The sequence below is a fragment of the Balaenoptera ricei genome, chromosome 3, assembly GCF_028023285.1.
Source record: "Balaenoptera ricei isolate mBalRic1 chromosome 3, mBalRic1.hap2, whole genome shotgun sequence".
Classification (NCBI taxonomy): domain Eukaryota; kingdom Metazoa; phylum Chordata; class Mammalia; order Artiodactyla; family Balaenopteridae; genus Balaenoptera; species Balaenoptera ricei.
Genome location: NC_082641.1, coordinates 101,244,261 through 101,264,907, shown reverse-complemented (window position 1 = coordinate 101,264,907; position 20,647 = coordinate 101,244,261). Strand labels below are relative to the sequence as shown.

At 34.3% G+C, this 20,647-nt stretch overlaps 1 protein-coding gene across 1 annotated transcript in view; it reads right to left on the bottom strand.

The window, feature by feature from the left end:
* The window catches only part of SRFBP1 (serum response factor binding protein 1), a 60,463-nt gene that overhangs the window by 19,370 nt on the left and 20,446 nt on the right, over window positions 1-20,647 (bottom strand). Inside the window, exon 4 of the mRNA XM_059919436.1 lies at window positions 4,399-4,470. Within this exon, the coding sequence (XP_059775419.1) occupies window positions 4,399-4,470 (72 nt within the window). The remainder of the gene's footprint in view (window positions 1-4,398; window positions 4,471-20,647) is intronic.

Sequence of the window (20,647 nt, the reverse complement as noted above, 5' to 3'; positions counted from 1 at the left end):
TTTTGCTTAAGGCACTGAGCCTAAGTGTAGGAACTCAAAGAGTCAGTACGACAGTCCCTGTCATGAGGGACTTCAAATTCTTTATCCTTCCTTACTTCTTTCCTGTCCATCTTCCTTCCTCACTTAGTTTCTCCCTCTTTATATTTACAGATATTTATATTTACATAAATATGCCTTATTATGTGAAGGCACAGTCTTACACATAAGGACACAAACACCATCTTTTGAGGTTCATGATCTTGCACTAATTTAAAAGGTTAAAACAAATGCACAAATAACTAACCCAAGGTAGAATGTGATAAACTTCATAGGAGAGACTGAAAATGTGGAGGTTTATAAAAGAATTCAAATACAGCCACACTTCTTAAATTTAAATAAAATTATTTTGAAGCTTAAAAGGCTAAGTAATCACGATTAACAAATAGTTTTTACACATGCATGGAACAGTCTTCACAATATTGGGGGATATGAAGGAAACCACAGCTTTCATTACTTGAAGTTGACACAGTGTTTGCCTTGGAAAATTCTCAGGAAACTGTGGTTTTCATACACCTCCAGTTTCTTCCATTTCAAATAAATTAAATTAAAAAAGGAAAACACCTCACTTTTTAATGGACACATTTTATTTTGGCATATGGGTATTTACTGTGAACACAAAGCATTTGGTGTTCAAGTTTGAAAAGAATTTTGAGAATGTACATGTAAATATAAACAAAAGTCTAAAAATGAAAAAGCTCTCTTACACACCATGTTCATTCCTTTGAAATGTTGCCTTAAAACAAACTGACGCTAAATGAACTAGTACAGGTAGAATGCTAGTAGCATACTTTTAACATTAACTGGACTTAAATTCAATTCCAGGTTTTACCTAACGATATAAACCAACACATTCATATTTGTATTTATTAAAAACATTTAGAGATATAATAAGAAACAGTCTATTCAGCTGGATCAGAAGAACTGTGGCAAACAAAGCAAAATACGGCTTAGAGTCCACATTTAAGAGAATGGGAGACTTTTCTGTACTCAATGAACTCTTAAAATCCCTACAACACCATGATTTCCAAAATGCAGTCTTACATATATGGGACTTATTCCATCCTTTTGTCCTAAACTTTCATTTTGTAGGCAGAGACATGGGTTTAGAACTTGGATCTGACATTTCCTACTGACTACCTATGACCATAGGTATATTTTACCTTTCTAGGCCCGTTGTCTCATCTGTTAAATGAGATTATCATCATCTTCCCTGAGAAAGCTAACGTATATAAAGCATCTAACGAGTCAGGCAACTGGTAGATGTTAACAAATATTAATTTGCTTCCTCTCATCCTGTAGCTGATTAATATAACTGTGTTCTATTTCCTTCCTTTCTTCCATAGTGCTTAGCCGATTGCTCTGCATATAACAGATGTTTTGAATTGCGAAGCCCTTGAAATTCTGGCAATAATTGTCTGGAAATGTCACAGTTCTAGTCCCCAAACTCTCTAGCTTTAAAACTCTCGTACAAATATTAACTGGCTACTTAATCTTTCTAACCCCTTTCTGAATTTGGAAAATGAAGACACTACTAGTATTACTACACACACATGTACACACACACATGTGCACACATGAATGTTTTCTATATGAGATCATTGTTGTAAGATCAACTGAGGTAATAATGTATATGCATGAACTGTGCAGGCTCTAAGAAGTTACACAAATTAGTTTGTTCTGCTCTATTCTGATGGTCAGACAGCTTCAAATGTACAGAGCTCTATGTAATAGCCTTATTTCCTCTTTGGTCATCTTTCACTAACCTCCCTTCCTATGGCAAACTAATCAGTCTTCTCTCCATGACACTGCTACTTGCCTCATTTTTATTCCAGAAGTTTAATTTATTAACATATTTTGATACAGAACATGAATCCAATCAAAGAATATCACAAATGACATAAAACAGTAGCAAAATAGTTGAAATCAAATAGCTTGGGAGGAATCTGAAATCATTTTAAGCAAGACAATTTCCCTTGGCTCTAAATCCTCAAGGGTTCCATCAAGAACTCTGATGAAACAGAACTGTTTTCCTTTTCTCCTTCTCCACCTCCCTTTCCTTCCTTCTGTTTGGAGGAAGATACCAAAAGGGCAGAAATGCAATCAGGTTTCGCTTGACAATATGTCAGTTAGATCCTAAACTTTCTATGTGAATATTATAAATCTCATGACTACAAATATAGTAATATGCAAATGAATTTACTATTACAAAATAAAAATGGATAAGTGAATATAGACACATTTCTCCGTTTTTAGGATGACATTTCACACAATGGAAGGTTTAACAAAGGGTTGTAAATGAAAGAAGATACCCTAAAAAAACCTGATGCTACAAATATTACACATACATCAACTAATAGTAACCTTCCAAAGTGAAAAAAATCTGACTGAAAAGTTAAAAAAAAAAAAAAAGGATATTTTATTTTGGATATTTTCAAGTGAAAATTAAATAATATTGTCAAGTTTTAGTGTTGAAATTTAAATGGAAACATAGTATTAGCCAACTAAAAATAAATTGCTTTTTATTCTCATCACAAATTAAATATTATTGAAATACTTTTAGAATGCAGCAACCAGAAAATTCAAAAACATTTTTCTGGTAAAAACCTTAAATTATTATTTTTTTAAACTCTCAAGAGGAAACAAACATGTTCTACCATATTTTTATACAATTATCACTATTCTATTTAACATGTCATTATTTTGTCAGAAATATAGATAGACCAAGACACAAGTTAAAAACTATAACAGAACTAAAATTTTTCCTCTCTATGAATGAATGCTATGAAATAAGAATATTTACTGTAAAATCATGTTAGTATAAAATAAGGAAGCTGTTTGTAAAATTATGCTCATGACTTTGGTGTTGCCTTCCTGACAAGGACCGTGACAACAACAAATCTTCCCTCCCCTCAAACATACAAAAACGTTCATGTTCTGGCCTTCTTACAATAAAATGCTTTAAAATTTAACATGGCTAAAATCAGTGAATTGCAGAGAGGTGAGTGCTAGTGTACATAAACGTAGGATCAGAGTATTTTTTTCCTTAAGGCTGGAATAGGAAAATTGATATTTACAGTTGGAGATTCCAACACACGTCTCTTAGTCAACAATAAAACAAGTAGGTAGAAAGTCAGTAAAGATGTAAATCACCTGAACAACACCATCAATCAGTTTGACCTGAATGACATTTATAGGACACTGATCCCAATATAATAATATTGTTTTCAGGTGCACATGAAATATTCACCAAGATAAGCCATACTCTGGACAAATAACACAAATAATAAAGTTAAAAGTATAAAAATCATAAAGAGTATGCACATGGATCATAAAGAAAACTAACAAAAAGATACCTGGAAACCCCCAATTGCTCAGAAATTAAACAACGTACTTCTAATTAAACCATAGGTTAAAGGTGAAATTTCAAGGGAAATTTAAAACATTTTAAACTCAAAGAAAATAAAATATATCATATTTATAAGATGTAGCTAAAGCAGTGCTTAGAGGGATATTTATAGCATTAAATGCTTATATTAGGAAAAAAGAAAGGTCTAAATCAGTAATTTAAGCTTCCACATTAATAAACTAGAGAAAGAGCAAAGTAAGCACAAATGCAAGAGGAAGAAATAATACAGATTAGAGCAAATGTGAATAAAAGTGAAAAAAGAAATGTAATAGAGTTATAAAAATCAATTAATCCAAAAATCTGTTCTCTGGTGGAACTGTCACGTAGCCTTTAGCAAAGTGGGTAGAAATGAAAAAGAGGAAATACTAAGGATGAAGCAAGTGACGCAAATGCAAGGAGCAGAAGATCTGGGTAAAAGTCCTAACTGTGCACCTAACAGTGGCATACCCTTAATTAGCTCACTTCATTCTTTCTGAGCTTCAGTTTCCTTACTTACAAAAAGGGGGTAAAAATAATTTTCATAGGGTAAATGCAGGGATTAAATAAAATATTCATAAAAACTATTTGGAAAGAATAAAAATAAAGAGTCTTTATTCTAGTTTGTAAAATTAACAGACTAACTGCTATCTAACACACAAATGCCACATTAACTTCAACATACCTGTAAGGTCCTTGAGGGTGTGGTATCACAGCAAAGCAAAATTCATAAATTATCATAAAAATATTTTTTGCTGGCAGTAGTAGAGCTCAAATGGGGAAAAATCATTGTACACTAATAGTAATTGGCTTTTTAAAAATATAATCACACCAGGTGATTGACTGACTGACTGATTTTTTAGTAACTGGCTTTTGCTAAGTTCTCTCTTCAAGGAAAAAAGTGAAAGGAAAAAAGTAGGTCAACAATACAAATAAGGAACTTTTCCTAAAAGAAATACAACCCCTTGCAGAAGTACCTTTTTGCAGGTTTTTTCAAAGTTGATATCATCACCAAGAGCAGATTTAGTTACTATATCAGGTTTCAACTCCTGTAAAAGAATAAAACAAACTAATTTTAGTTATGAGCTTTATTTTAAACTGTCATTATTATATGAGAAATTCCCATGTTTTGCTTTTAAGAAATCCATTATTTAAAGAAACTACTACTTATTTTAATGACATTTCAGGACATCGGCAATTCTATCAATTTATAAAGAAATGTAGAGATTTACAGAGAAACACTTAATTTTAATTCTTACTTTAAAAAAAAACAATATATATTTATTTATTTATGGCTGCATGCGGGCTTTCTCTAGTTGTGATGAGTGGGGGCCACTCTTCGTTGCAGTGTGTGGGCTTCTCGTTGCGGTGGCTTCTCTTGTTGCAGAGAACGGGCTCTAGGCATGTGGGCCTCAGCAGTTGTGGCACGTGGGCTCAGTAGTTGTGGCTTGCAGGTTCCAGAGCACAGGCTCAGTAGTTGTGGCACACGGGCTTAGTTGCTCCGCAGCCTGTGGGATCTCCCAGACCAGGGCTTGAACCCGTGTCCCCTGCACTGGCAGGTGGACTCCTAACCACTGCGCCACCAGGGAAGTCTCTTAATTCTTGATTAAAAAAAAAAAAATCTAACCCACTAAACACTTTTCTATTATGGAAGGAATTAATCCAGATTTATTTTAGAAAATTAAAAAACACAGAAAAACAGAAAGAAAAATAAGTAAAATTACCAGCAATATTTACATGGTTATAATTTTATTATACACCCTTCTACAAGCTTCTTTAAAAGAATTTAAGTTTGATATGCATTCCACTAAGGGAATGAAGGATGACTCTAGATCATATGAAAATGCAATTTTTCTACATTAATAGTTATCAAGTTATTCTAATACGCATGAAAAAAATGAACTTTTTTTTATTATTGTCTAGAAGAAAGCTAAATAGAAAAATCAGTTGATTTTAAAACAACACTGAGTGACAGTAAGGTGTATTGTATATGTGATGTGACAAAAACTGTGCAAACATTAAGTGAAAATGATATTTAAATTATACTTTAAACAAAAACAGGACCATAGTATTTTGTAAACTAGCTTTATTTAATAACAGGGCAAATGTCTATTTTTGGTTTTTTTGCTCTTATTTATTTAACCAAATTCTTACTACTGGACATTAATACATTTTCTGATTTTTGATCTTTTTATAAATAGGAAAGTGATGACTACCCTTGTACATACTGCTTTGTGTAACTCCTCCTGAAAAATTACCACAGATTCTATATTAAAGAGCTATATTGGAGTTTTGGAAGAAGAGTAGAATGGGAAAAAAAAAATCAAATATTGATAATGATGATCCAATGTCAAAAAGATCAGAAAGCACTGTTTCTGAGAGTAAAAACTCAATTTCATTTTGTGTACACTAATATAAATGTGAAAAATGTGTACGTAAAACAAATCCATATAAAAAGTACATAAATAATGGACTCCTTTTAAATTGTATATGTGTGTATATATAAAAAAATTCATTATGTGACATATTTTGGCTGAAAATGTCTTAAGTTTGATGAGCTAATTTAGGAGATGGCCTCCCTTAAGCAGTTTCAAGTTAATAAAGCTATTTAAATTACAGTTAAAAATCCAGATTTTAAGACTTGCCCCACGTTTGTCAATGGCTGGCTACAAGCACCTTTTTTTACTCTGTAAGACAAAAATCAGCCTAAAGAGTGAATTGGTTAAATTTTACTGCTAAAATGAACTTAAGTAAGTGCAGAAGGTAATGATACTACCTAAATCTCAACCCACCCACATATTCCCTCCAAAACAATAAATTCAACAAGGAGTACAAATAAAACCAAACATGAACCGTGCCCTCAGCGTTATTAGTAGATAAATACCTATAAGCAGAGAAACTAACACCAAATTCAACAGCTCTCACTGCTGCTACAAGCTTATGAATATACAGAGCCAGAGAATGAAAGACTAAGATACTAGGAGGAAAAGAAGAGAGTGGAGTGAAGGACATGCATTAATGACAGACAAAAAGCACCACAAGAAAGCAAAAAGTACTACAAAAGGTCAAAGTACTGAACACAAGTCTCAGATTTGGTAATTCACAGCACTACAGAGAAGGAAGGGCTTGAAAGCGAGTGATTTTGAAGGCGACAGCCTCAAGAAGCACTGCTTTGAGGAGAATTAGATAAACAGGGGTTGTGCACTTCCCTTTAGTGATAACAGTGTATGTAAAGGAAAGAAAGAGAAATTAAGGACCCTACAGAGACGAAAGAAAATACATGTAAACCAAGTCCTCCTTCTCATTATCCACTAAAAAAATGTCACTCTGCCATACTGACATAAGGTGGGCCCCGTATAAGAAACGTCTACAGTTTGGAAAAGAAAAAAAGTCAAATTCATATAAAATTAATTTAAGAATAAAAAGGAAAATGTAAATCAAAATATTTTATCTGATTCTCTCCTAAAAACTAAACGTCAAAAAGACAACTGTAACATAACCCTGCAAACTTCATTGGGGAGCCTCAAACAAGTAGTTGGGGCCTATACAAAAAAATTTGCAAAATGAGAAATTAGAACACTGAAGAAGAGAAATAGGTAAAACACAGAAGTGCATCAACAGTTGATAAAGCTTAGGAAATAAAATGCAAGAAAAACAATCTCAGAAAGAGAGAACAGATTTAAAGAAAAATTCAATAAGGAACACTGAAGAAAGTCAAGAAAACTACCAAGAAAATGAGAATAAGATAAAGAAAAAGGGACAGAAAGAAAGTGGCAAAGGATGATCCCACATACGTGTAATCGGAGTCTCTGAAGAAGAAAAACAATAGACAAAAGCCAGTACTTAAAACTACAGTTCTAAAACAACTTTCTGGAAAAAAACAACCAAAAAATTTAACAAAATGGTTTACTATGTACCTAGCTTAAAGAGACCTGGAACAATCAATAATGAAACTTATTCTGGTAAAACTATTAGATTTTAAAGACAAAGGAAAAAAATCTTCAGAGCTTGTGGCCAAAAAGATCAATTTAGTTATAAGGGTGAAAAAACTGAGCTGGTATCAGATATCAAGAACAAAATAAACGTAAGTATGCAGCAGCATTTTCAATATAAGCAAGTGTAAGCCAAGAATTTTACAGTCAAATAGCTCTAAAGAATAAGGTCTAGAGAAAATAGTTTTGAACTTGCAAGAATTCAGGAAATACAGTATACATGTGTTTGTCTCCAGAGGAATCTTCTAGAGGAGGAAGGAGTTCAGCCAGCAAGAGATAATTTTGGTAAAAGAACTGATGGTGAGTATGTATCTGCAGAGCTAGAATTAAAAGAAATGTGGGGGCACAGGAGAAAGAATAACACATAAACTTTGTCCTCATGCTCAGAGCCTGTGAATAAGTTACCTTACATGGTCAAAGAGACTTTATTATGTATTTAAGTTAAGGATCCTAAAATGAGGATCCTGGATTACCCAGAGTGGGCCTAATGTAACCACAAGGCTCCTCCTAAGAGGGAAGCAGAAGGGTATGAGTTAGAGAAAGAGGAGAAAAAGGGAGAGATACTGAGGTACTGAGATCTAAAGATGCTGTGCTGTTGACCTTGAAGACGGAGGAAGGGGCCATGAGTCAATGAACACAGGTGACCTCTAAAACCTGAAAGAGTCTCCACAAGGGATACAATTCTGTCCACATCTTGGTTTAAAACTTCTGACTTCCAGAACTGTAAGATAATAAATCTGTGTTGTTTTTAGCCGCTAAGTTTGTGTTAACTTGTTGCAACAGCACTAGAAAACTAATATACATACGTTTTATCTCCCACCAATCTTCATATTATAAAATAATTCATTACACCATATTATTTGGACAGCATCATATACCATAAATAATGCCTAGAATTAAATACTTACCTTAAAACTATAAAAGTAAAATATAGATGCATTTAGATGGCTTAAACTTTCCTTATCACCCCACTCATACTTCAGTATTTTGGGTCAACTCATTTTTACCTTAATTTTAAATATAAACATATGTGTCATTAAAAGGGAATGCTATCTCCTATGACATAGTTCATATAAAATTTTTAAATGGTGCTTAAATAACAAAACTGTATGGACAGGAATGCTGTGCCATAACTAGAATTTTGGTTCAGAACTATCCTAATTAGACACTGAGGAATTTAATAAATCAAGCAGTTTATTAGACAATGCAAAAATTGCAATAAAATATATATTATGAAGTTATTCTTCCCTCCCTACACTTCTATTCAGAAGAGATCAGGAACTGCCTTTCAGAATAAGACTCTTTGATGTGTTATTCCAAATGGATAGACAGCACCTCAAATGTTAGTATTCCCTTCAGCAGGTAAGACGAAATTTAACCCATAGCCTTTCTCAATCCTTCTAAGAGTCTGCTATGCAGTCTACTAGACAAGTTCGTGGTAAATTGCCAGGACTTTCAAATCATCTCTTAATTGCTCCAAATTCTAAATTTATATACATTCTGACTCAGAATATCTAATACACGTTTAAAGGAAGAAGTCTTAAACAACTATTTTCATTATTCTTGGATTGGATTTAGTAGTTCTAATGATAGGTTATAATTTCGCCACAAAATTTAATTTACTCATATTGTAAGAATAAATTACCCTTCAAACTGATTATGAAAGCCGGTTGCTACAGCAAAATTCACTAGGGTCTAATAGATCAGTAATATAAACCGCAGGGGATAGTGGGAATTTATTTTTTTTTTTAAAGATCTGAAGTAATTCACAGTTTTCAAAGAATGCCTTGGATGATGGATGTTTTACTGGATTTGCAGCTGCGGTACCTTACCTGACAATACATCTACTCTCTTCATTATAAACGAATGGCTTCCCACAAGAGTTTGAAAAGCACATAAGATTGCAAGCTTTGTGGATAAAACTCCAAAAAGCCCTCATTTAGGTAAAACGTAGAGAACTCTAAAAGACAAATGGTATTTAGAGGACAAGAAAGAGTTGCAACAATGCCAGGTTTCTGGCTAACTACTCAGAAGAGGAAGTAGTTGGAACCAGCTTGTTGGGAACACTTCTGCTTAAGCTAGTTTGAACATGGTTAGGTAGTAAGCCATCTGGTCAAAAGGTCTGAGGAACTACATAAAACAGTCAGGGAATAATTTATGCTTATACTAAGCTTAATCTTTCATTTTCTTGATGGGAAAATGGAACGAAGAGCCCAGAGTGTAAGTTCTTCAAGGGTGAGAATGGTCTCTTATCCACCTTTGACTATTTGATCCTAGTATAATGATATCAATACATTTGTTCAACAGAAATGGACCAGAGTGAAAAAATTTTAAATGCCTATTTCTTAGCGATAGGTCAGTAAAGTCTCTTACCAATAGACAGGTCAAATTCAGAATTTCCAAAGAATTTTTAGTTGCCAATGTGGGTTTTTTCTTTAGAAAAGCGAAGATGAAGAGATAAAATACTAGAAAAAATAGCTAGGACTACTAGAGTGTTGCAAAACAGAAGACTTAACTGCTCAAAAGTATTCTACATTACCATAATTTTTATTCATAGTGGGAGAAGGCCAAATACTACTTAAGAACTCACTGAAACGTAGATATTATATTGTGAATGGCTGGGAAACCGCATTAGCTAATAAGCCAGGCAGGTGCCATAAAAGACAAGACTGCTCTTTCTGAGAAAAGATTTCATTATCAACTGGAAAACTAAGATCCATTTCTAGACCCAGCAAAAGACATTTTTACACAGCAGCTCTGTTCCTATTCTAAAGACATTAAACATACTCAATGCAGAAAGGTAGACTTAAACATGGTTAAGAAAATACCAATAAAAATGTGAAAGAAAAGACACCAGTTCAGTGCTTATATGATAATTTTACACTATGCTATTCCTAGTATATGGAGTTAATTCTAAGTAAAATGAATAAGACAGGAACACTTGGCTTTCTTTTATACAAAACTAATTCCAATTCCTTTTTTCAGATAAAATATTTCTCTTAAATTTTAGAGTTTTCTGTACTTTAAATTGAATTTAACCATTTCAAATAATTCTGCAATTTCTAATGCAGAATAAGATGCATTATTCCATATGGTAATTTGCAAAGTTTATACCAAAGTCATACGTTATGGACTTTGGAAAAAAATACCTACCTAGATTTCAACTTAAAAAAGAAAATTTTAAACACTTAAAATTTGACAGAAAGTAAAATGACAAAAGTAAAAACACAAAACCATTCTCAATTAGAAAACCATGGATCAAGAAAAAAACAATGGGAAAATGAAGATACCTGAGTTATGTAACAAATGCTAAATATGGAATACTGCACTAAACAACTTTAAAATGAGTGTAAGAGAGACACATTAGACAAGTAAAACGAGCTATTTTACAAAAATGCTGCAAAGATTTTTCATAAAAAAAGATGTTTAAATATATCATCAAAGGGAAATTAAAAATAACATTAATTGCCACCAATCAAATGCTAACTGAACTTAGTTTCTGAAACTGAGCTTAAGTAGCTTTTTCCCTTAGATTTCCTTAAAATAACTCAAGTCTGAAAATCTTCATCTTCCCACTTGCAAGCTTATTCATCAGTGAGCAGGGCTCCATGCTGACCTGTATAAGACATACATTCTTTTATTTTAGACATTCAATCCAGCTTTATTTCTAGCATCAGTGTAACTCGTTTCTTTTATTTAAGGTTTCAAATTTATAACTATCCAATCCATCTTAAAGATGAAATAAAGCATTAACTTCTTTATAATATATATGCTATGAGTTACTAATCCATTCATAAAACATCAGAATTATAAGGGACTTCAGCTCTCACATAATTCTACACCTGTGTAGGAAAGGGTTAACTCAGCAGGCCTGGGCTGCTCAAACTCTGCACATTCCTGAGAAGGCCCATCTTCAGGACTGACCTTTGGCCAGTTCCTAGGAAATAAGTTCTGAGCCCTTGAGCCACAGGCTTACCAACTTGATGAGGCAGTTTACCCTAACAATGTGATTTATGGTGATCAAGTCTCTGCGCTGGGGAGCTGGAGCCTGAGTAGTTAAGGTGAGTCACGTAGGTGATTCATGGCTATGTGACTGGCTCCCGAAAAAACCCCTGACACCAAGGCTCAACTGAGCTTCCCTGGTAGGCAACACTCTGCAAGTGTTGTCACACATCACTGCTAGGAGTGTGTCCATGCGACTATACTGGGAGAGGGCATCTACAAGCTTACGCTTGATTTCTCCTGGACTTCCCCCCATGTGCCTTTTCCTTTTGCCGATTTTAATCTGTATCCTTGAACAGAAATAAACTGTTGCTCTGAGTATAAAAGTTTTTTCTTTTCCCTAAGTCCTGTGAATCCTTCTAGTGAATCACTTAACCTTGGGGACCCTCAACCACTCAACTTTATAGAAGAGAAAATGATAACCCAATAAAGTTTAAGAGACTCATTCAAGGTATTACAACAGGGCTCAAACTAGAATCCCCATATTTTGCTTTTTGCCATAACCTGTTGTCAGTGGTGATAAAGTAGAAATTCCTTCTTCATCATGTTAAACTAACATTGCTCAAGTTTCCTGCATTAAAGATAGCCATTCACTAATAACCAGATCCAACAGAATATTTCAGTTCCTTTATTTCACACTGTGCCAGATGCTATTGCTTTGCTTATATTCAAAAGAGCAAATTTAATTGAAATTAGTTAATCCCAATTTTGATAATTTGGCTGTCTCCTTGTCTTTCTTCTCTCCAGAGGCTTTCGTTTGAACAAATGAATATACTGACTCATAACTATATAACCAGTGTAATGCTGTCTCTGGCTGAGTGGGTAAAGTATGTTTGCAACCAAACTATTCTATATCAGGCAGTGGGAAGGGACACTGGGTAAAGACAAAAAGTAACTTGGAGGCAGTAATCAAGCTGACATTAATTCCAAGAGGCTCTAAGATTGGGCTTTTAACGCAGTAAAATATAAAACATGTTTGTAGTTTCCAAAATGTGATTTAAATTGGAATATGATATTTAGATTATGAGGGGTTAATCCCAATACCAGGGAATTACAAGGTGACAAGAAAAGTCTGGATTCTTGGAGGTTTTTCTTGTCTATTTGGAAATGAGGCAAGAAATGCACTTCTCTGAAATAAAGAAACTGAAATAACTCGTGAGAGACCTATTGACATCCAAATTCATGCTTTTCCACAGATGGGAATCTCATTATGGTTACCCTTCAGTGACAACAAAAACCTTATTTCCTAAATATTGTTCTACTGTCTCCTAAATACAGTACCAGATGGAACTTCAATAAGGTTATACTCTGTCATCATATTGCCAAGGGATTTTTCCAAATAAAATCTTTGTCTTACTCCTTCACCTATTCCTGTGTTATCTATGGTAATTAATGGCATCTCCAGCCTCTGCTACTCAGGTTAGACAGCTCAGAGTCATCTGACACTGTGGGGTTCTTCGTCATGCTTCTGTTATGCTCCCATCCCCCTTTCCACTTTCTCTGCTGTAGTGTCTGTTGAATTTAGTTCCCTCCTTTGGATTACCATTATCCTACCCACAGCTTCAGAACTTCATTATCGACTGTGTGGATTATAATAGCGTAACTGGGTTTCCTGCTTCCAGAACCAGTTAACTCCAAGGCCCATTACGTCACCGTCTTGAATACAGAATGAAGCCAAAGAACTTAAGTCTGGTCTTTCATTACCTGGTCTCAATGCCTCTTTCTAATATTACATAATACACTTTTTCTAGGAGTCTCATATGCCATTCATTCAGTTTTACACAGAATTCCCTGAATAAATTTCCTATTCTCCCACCTCAGTATCTTTGGCTGGCCGTCTGCTTTTAAATTTTTTATCATGAAATGCCTTTCTCTAACTGGTCACCTACCTTTCTCACTCCCCTTCTCCCCAGTCAAGAGCTATTCAATTCTTGGTTTCTGAATGTCACTAAAATGAAACAAGGCTTCTTAGAGAAATGGCTGATTATGGATCTGAGGCAGAAAAAGTATAATCCCTGCAAAATTTTGTTATGCCAGAAAAGGAAGAACTAATTGAGTTCTCTCAAAAAGTCATAAAAGCTGGCTTAGAAAGGATACTACTGGTCAAATTTGGGTGTCCAAAAGAGTAATGACAGCAAATTATAACCACACTGACCATATCATTTGTTGTTCAAACCAGGACCCATTTGAGAGTGAAATGAGGCTCTATTAAAAATAATGCTGGGACAAGTGATGATTACCAGAACACCAGGGAAATCTAGTCATATGGTCACCCTAATTATAACACTTGACAATTCTTGCTACCTCCAGATTCTCTTTATTTTCTCTTAAAGCCACTTCAAGCAGGCTTTTACCCCACCAATGCTATTCTTGTTAAACTGACCAATCTTCACGTTGCTAAATCTAATGAGCAGATCTCAGCGCTCCTCTTACTCGACATCTGACTCTTACCTTCCTTGGCCTATTACCAACTTTCAGTAAGTTAATTGCTCCTTTTTCCTTGATATACTTTCTTTATTTGACTTACAGGACCCATGCTATTGGCTGTTCTTTCTTAGCTTTCTTTGCTAGTTCTTCCTTAGCTTTCTTTGCTAGTTCTTCCTCTAACTAAATACCTTAACAGTAGACCACGATTCTGTCCTTGGTATTCTTCTCTTCACTATTATCTAATATTTAGTGATTTCATCCAGTTTCATGACTTTAAAGATCACATACATGTCAACAACTCCCAGAAGTCTCTTTCCAGCCGAAACCTCTCTTCCGCACTCCAGACTTATATATCAAACTACTTCATATCATCTCTCCTAACCCTTCGTACCCTGCTCTATTTTTTCCACAGTATATCATCCACTAACATAATATATAATTAACTTATTTATTATGTCATCTTCCCCAATCCCCCAGAAAAATAAATTACAAAAGACCAGGAAATTCTATTTTTCCCCCCTCAGGTGTATCATAAGTGCCTAGAAAAGAACATGTCATTTGGTAAATGTTCAAAAATACTAGTTAACAGAATAGACACTGAAGTTATTTTTACTTGTTAGACATTATAAATTGTTAAACTGAGTATCTCAGTTATCTCAGTATTGGGTATAGCATAAATCAGACCTGCCAGTAAACATTGCTCCTGTTCAGGAGCTGAATGAACTACAAGAGAGTACATTTAATAACTGTCTTTCATCCAAGTTTATTATTTTTTAATTTTCTAAATTAAAAACAAACAAAAAACCCTGTTAATCTTTATCCTTGACCAGGTTGATATGTGAATCTAAATTGCTATCAAATCTAACACATAACTGCATTTAGGTATACTAGTAAAATAATCTAAAAACTTTGTATCTCTTGCTCTTGCTAGTATTTCCTTTACAAAACAAACACGATACATTCTTACATTGTGAAGTTATAGTCAGTCACTTTTTAAGACTCAGCTTCATGCTACGGGAAGCTTTCCTTGAATCCTCAAAGCAGTACTAAGTGGTGCTCCTCCAATACATCTATCAGTGTACTATACACTGTAGTGAAACTGTTTACATGTCCATGTCTCTCATTAGACTATAAGCTTCTCAAGGGCAAATGCCATATTAATTTCTATATACCTATAAACTAGCACAGTATTTGTCATACAAAGTACAGACCTAGTATATTTTTGTTGAGCTGAAATAAAGTACTTTGGTCATGAGGATGGTTCGGAAACGACATTATAAAAATGTGCAAACTTTTCTGGCAAAGTACAGAACTAAACAGTATCAGGTAAAACTTTCATTTCTTGGATCCTACAGTACAAACTAAAATAATAAGAATGATTTCAGCACTGGTCTAAATTCACAATGCAACACGGACAATGATGATGGACTGCGTGGTATAGTACATCTCCAAAAGATCTCTGTTCACGAACTCTGTCGTTGAATAGTTTTGGCCTACCTTAAAAAAAATGGTATTGAAGGCAATGGCTATCTTGAATAATATTTCATCTGTGCTATTTATATGGAGTGAAAGACTACAGAGATTCAAAATCTTAAAAAGTTTATTAAAAGAGTACTATACTAGGAACACTGATATTGCATATTTTATTTAATCCCCACAGAAAAGAAGTCTGACAGGAATTATTTCCAGTTTTAAAATGAAGAAACAGACTCAACGACACACAATTAGTTAATGGTACAAAAACAGTATCAACCCAACTTGTTAAAAATTTCAGGAAATAACACAAATGGCTTTATTCTTCTTTGCTGTTGTAATTATACCCTTCCTCATCTTAAAAGTTATCAACATACTGTTGATTTTAGTTCAAAAAACTCACTATTTGAAACTCAAATTCTTAAATCTGAAATTAAAAATGAACTAATAATAAAGTCTCTAGCATTAGTATTAGATGGAGTATAAGAAAAAGAAACAAAAAAATTACCAAACAACTTTGATAGAGATTTATCTTCATTTTGATTAGAAAAATTTAATGGTACTTTGCTATAACCTCTTTAAATATCTATTTATAATAGATGTGCACATTAATATTTGAAATATGGTACTGAGAGTCTTCTATTGTGCAGAATATCAGGCATTGTTTAAAAATACAAGTAACCAGAAAGAGTAGAGTTTAATTTTCAAAATAACATGCAAATGACCTGACGTAACACAAAGGAGCAAGCACTGCAATAGACTGTTAAAAACTGATCACCCAAGTACTATACATATGAAGATGAAGTAGCAGGGCAACTTCTCCTCAGTGCTGTCGCTCTCAATGGCGGGAAAAATAAAACGATACCCAGAATCACTGGGGGACCTTTCTCAAATCGCACAAACATCCCATTCACTATGATATATGTCCCCAGGCATGAATCTTCGCGCATTTATCCTCTGCCTCCCCCAACAAAATCACTGTTTTGGGGGCTTCCCTGGTGGCGCAGTGGTTGAGAATCTGCCTGCCAATGCAGGGGACACGGGTTCGAGCCCTGGTCTGGGAAGATCCCACATGCCGCGGAGCAACTCGGCCCGTGAGCCACAATTACTGAGCCTGCGCGTCTGGAGCCTGTGCTCGGCAACGAGAGGCCGCGATAGTGAGAGGCCTGTGCACCGCGATGAAGAGTGGCCCCCGCTTGCCGCAACTGGAGAAAGCCCTCGCACAGAAACGAAGACCCAACAGAACCATAAATAAATAATTAATAAATAAATAAATAAATAAATAAAAGAAATGTCCCCCCAAAAAAAAAAAAAATCACTGTTTTGGAGGATGGTGAAGGCTGTGAAAATGATTCACTCTGGTTTTGTTAAGAGCATGTACGAGGTGGTGAATTCTGCCTTGTTATCAGATAAAGCTACAGAAACTTAACAACAGGAATGCACAAAGTATGTGGAGGGGATATAATATTGATTGTAACATGTAGACAGAAATGGTCAGGAAGAGAGAGGCCAACTGATAAAAAAGCTTTTAATACCCACAAGGAATTAGAACTGTTCTGGCAGACAACAGGAAAAGCTAACTTAGGTTGCTGATTATGAGGATGATATAATAAAACAAAGTAGGTTTACTATTAGGAAATTTTACCAGTGTCAGGTTTTTCCTGGCAGCCAGTTAAAAGAATTACTAAATATCAACAAATAGTACAGTAGTCTCCCCTTATCTGCAGTTTTGCTCTTCGTGGTTTCAGTTACCCACGATAAACGGCAGATCGAAAATAAAAAATTCCAGAAATAAACAATTCATAAGTTTTAAATTGTGCACCACCATTCTGGGTAGTGCGATGAAATCTTGTGCCATTCTGACCTGTCCTGCCTGGTAAATCAATCATCCCTTTGTCCAGGTTTCTTGCCCGTTAGTCACTCAGAAGCCATCTCCTACCAAATTGACTGTTGAGGTATCACAGAGCCTCAGAGTAGTGACACTGGCAATTCGAATATGCCAAAAAGAAGCGATAACGTGCTTTCTTTAACTGAAAAGGTGGAAGTTCTCGACTTAGTAAGAAAAAAATCCTAAGCTGTGGGTGCTAAAGAAGAAAAAGAAATTCAGGCTAGTTTTGCTGCTGCACCTCAAACTGCAAAAATCACGGATAAGTGCTCAGTTAAAAGGGAAAAGGCATTAAATCTGTGGATGGAAGACATGAACACAAAACGCGTTCCAACTGACGGGCACGTGCTGCACCAGAAAGCACTGAGCCTATAGGAAGACTGCAGCCAGGGATCCACTGAAACAAGTGACACTAGCTTTACTGCAAGTAAGGGATGACTACACAGATTGAGTAATAGGTTTGGACTGAAAAATATAAAAATTACTGGAAAAGCTGCATTTGCCAATGATGAAGCCTCTGTCACATTTTTGGCAGAGTTAAAGGGGTTGATGAAACAGAGAGGCCACGTTCACATAACTTTTATTACAGTATATTGTTAAAATTGTTCCATTTTATTATTAATCTCTTATTGTGCCTAATTTATTAATTAAACTTTATCACAGGTATTTACGTTTAGGATAAAACATAGTACTTATAAGATTGAGTACTATCTGCCATTTTATGCATCCACTGAGGGTCTTGGCATGCCTGCAGATAAGGGACTACTATACTGTCTCATTTTACTTCCAACTTGACTTTCATGTTTAAAGTTGAATCTTCATATTCTAAAAACTAAACGGAATTCATCTTTCAACTATAAATTATTTTCATCAAGATATGAAAATAATTACTGACACAAAAATAATCACAATATCAGTGTGCTAAAAACAACTTGCATAATTCAATAGTCCAAAGATATACATTTCACTTAAAAATAGATATTAACTAAGCATAAACATCGTCAAATAATTTGGTCAAATGAAGCTCCAAAACCACCTTGTCACGATATACTCCTATCTCTCACAATAGAAATACCTTTTAGAAAACAGAACAAAACATTTTTATCCTCCCCTCCCCTGATCTAAACTGTTCTTGGCACATACAATGACCCACTTCTGTCATGTTCAAAGAGGCAGGCAGAGAAAATGAGACAGAGCAATTATATCAACCCAAAGATTCTACACAGAACACTTCTGCACTCTAAGGAATAAGTCAGAGTGGACAGATTCTTTCATCATTCTAGAGATTCTCTTCTAACAAAATGGCTGGCTTTGGGGATAAAAGTTAACCATTTTGAAGTGGAATCCAAACATTTGTTTAAAAGGGCATTATTTCGTGGCAAATTTATAAGGAGTAAATAAAATACTTAAAACCACTTTATTTGGAATAAAGTGTTAAGAATAAGAATAATTAGAAGAGGTGAGATATATATAGGTATTATTTTTTATTATTTAGTATATCAAATTTAAAAAATGACAAAAATTACCGCTTGGTATGAATATACTATATTCACTTTTATACTCCTGAATTTTTTATATCTACATACCCATGCAAGTTTAGGTTTCCTTAGCCAACCACAAAGAGTTAAGGAAACAAAAAAAGAAACAAAATCTCAAATTTAATGAACAATTACATAAGCTCATAGCACATTTTCCCCCCAAGAGTGTAGCACCTAGGAAACTCATCAAAAGGCCTTAGGAAAATTGTATTAGGTGACTGAGGCAGATTTTCCCTATAATTTTAGAATTATGACTAAGATATAGGGAGGTACTCTAAAGGGTATTGGTATGTGTTAAAAGAGAGCAGTCTTTAACTGAAAGAATAAGGAACAATCTTTCAAAGTCTCAAGAAAGTCAAACTATTTGTTATTATAAGTTCTAATTCCTTCAAAGTATTTTCTCTAGAACCTTCAAGTTTTCAGTAATCTTTTTCAAGGGCATATATGATAATAAAATACATACTTATTTCTTAAATATATTTCTATGTGTTAATAATTTAAAGAAACTGCATCAAGTAATTCTAGAACGTTACATTCAAATGTTTTTAAAATATAGCGCCAAACTGAGTAAGGAACAAAAATGTTTTGAAATATAATCAGTTACCAATTCACAGTCCCAAGGGAACTGATTATTTTGGTATTTAGCTTCCAGATGTTATTTCTAAATGTTAAATGCACACACAAAATCCTTTATGGATAACAAGACACTCTGTATCTTTAGGGAGGCCCAACTATTCTAATTATATCAAATTAAAAATAAATCCTATTTTTTTCCAAAAGAAGCAATGATGATATATTATTTCACTATTATTTTCACTTTTCAATTAATAGTGATCATTAAAAGCACAATGCAAAAGCACATTGATCATACCTAATTATTCCTGATAAAATTGTGCACTTAATTCTTAAGAGAGGGTAGGTTAGTAGAGTGTTAAGAACATGGGTTATTGATTCAGATAGATTTGGACTGAATCCTGGCTTTGCCATGCTCTAGTAGTGTAACTCTGAGCAAGGCAATTAACGCGTAGACCCCCAGTTTCCACTTCAGTACAACAGGGCTAATTAGGAACCGTGAAGAGCTACTATGAAGATTAGAGATCATATATGTAGGCTGTAGCAAAGAACATGACATAGAGTAGGTGCTCCATAAAAACTAAAATTATTATTAAGTTATTTACGAGCAGTATTCTTATATCTGAAATTGAGCTTCCTAGTGCTATAAATAATATTTAAGTCTGGGAAGTAAAGTTGTTACATGACACAGTATCCTTGCTATCTAATTGGGATTCAATTAAATACTATCAAGGAAATCATATCAATTTGATAAATCAGTAACATTAAAATTTTTTATTAAACTTTTCCAAGAAACCTTCCCTAATTACTAGCTAGAAGCAACCTTTTGCTCTTTTAAGACTTTCAAAGACCCTATCATAACTTACCCAGTTTTTAAAACTGCGCATACCAGCTCCTTTCTCTGATAGTGTACGATTTTTGCAGAGCAGGATCAATGAATCACATGGCATATTAGCTTTCATAAAGATAACCTTAATAAATGTCTCCTTAATGAATGAAAAAATTAAGCCAGTAATTGCTTTCTAATCAGGGATCTCACCTCCAATCTTGTTTCCTTTTAATCAATCTTCCACTCTCCTCCAAATTTCTCTTTCAAGAAAACACATATGATTATTCAAAAACCTTTGATTACCCACATTTCCCAAAAGGCTTTCAGTTGTAATCACATCTTCCATCTAGCCACTATCTTCAGCTATTTATTCTTCCTCTCAATCTATATTCCAGCCACAACATCAATTCATTAATGAAATACTTGCTGAATGTCTGTTTTATGTCAATTAGTGCACTAAGCACTGGAGACAGAAAGATAATATTCTATCCGTAAAAAAGGAGTCAT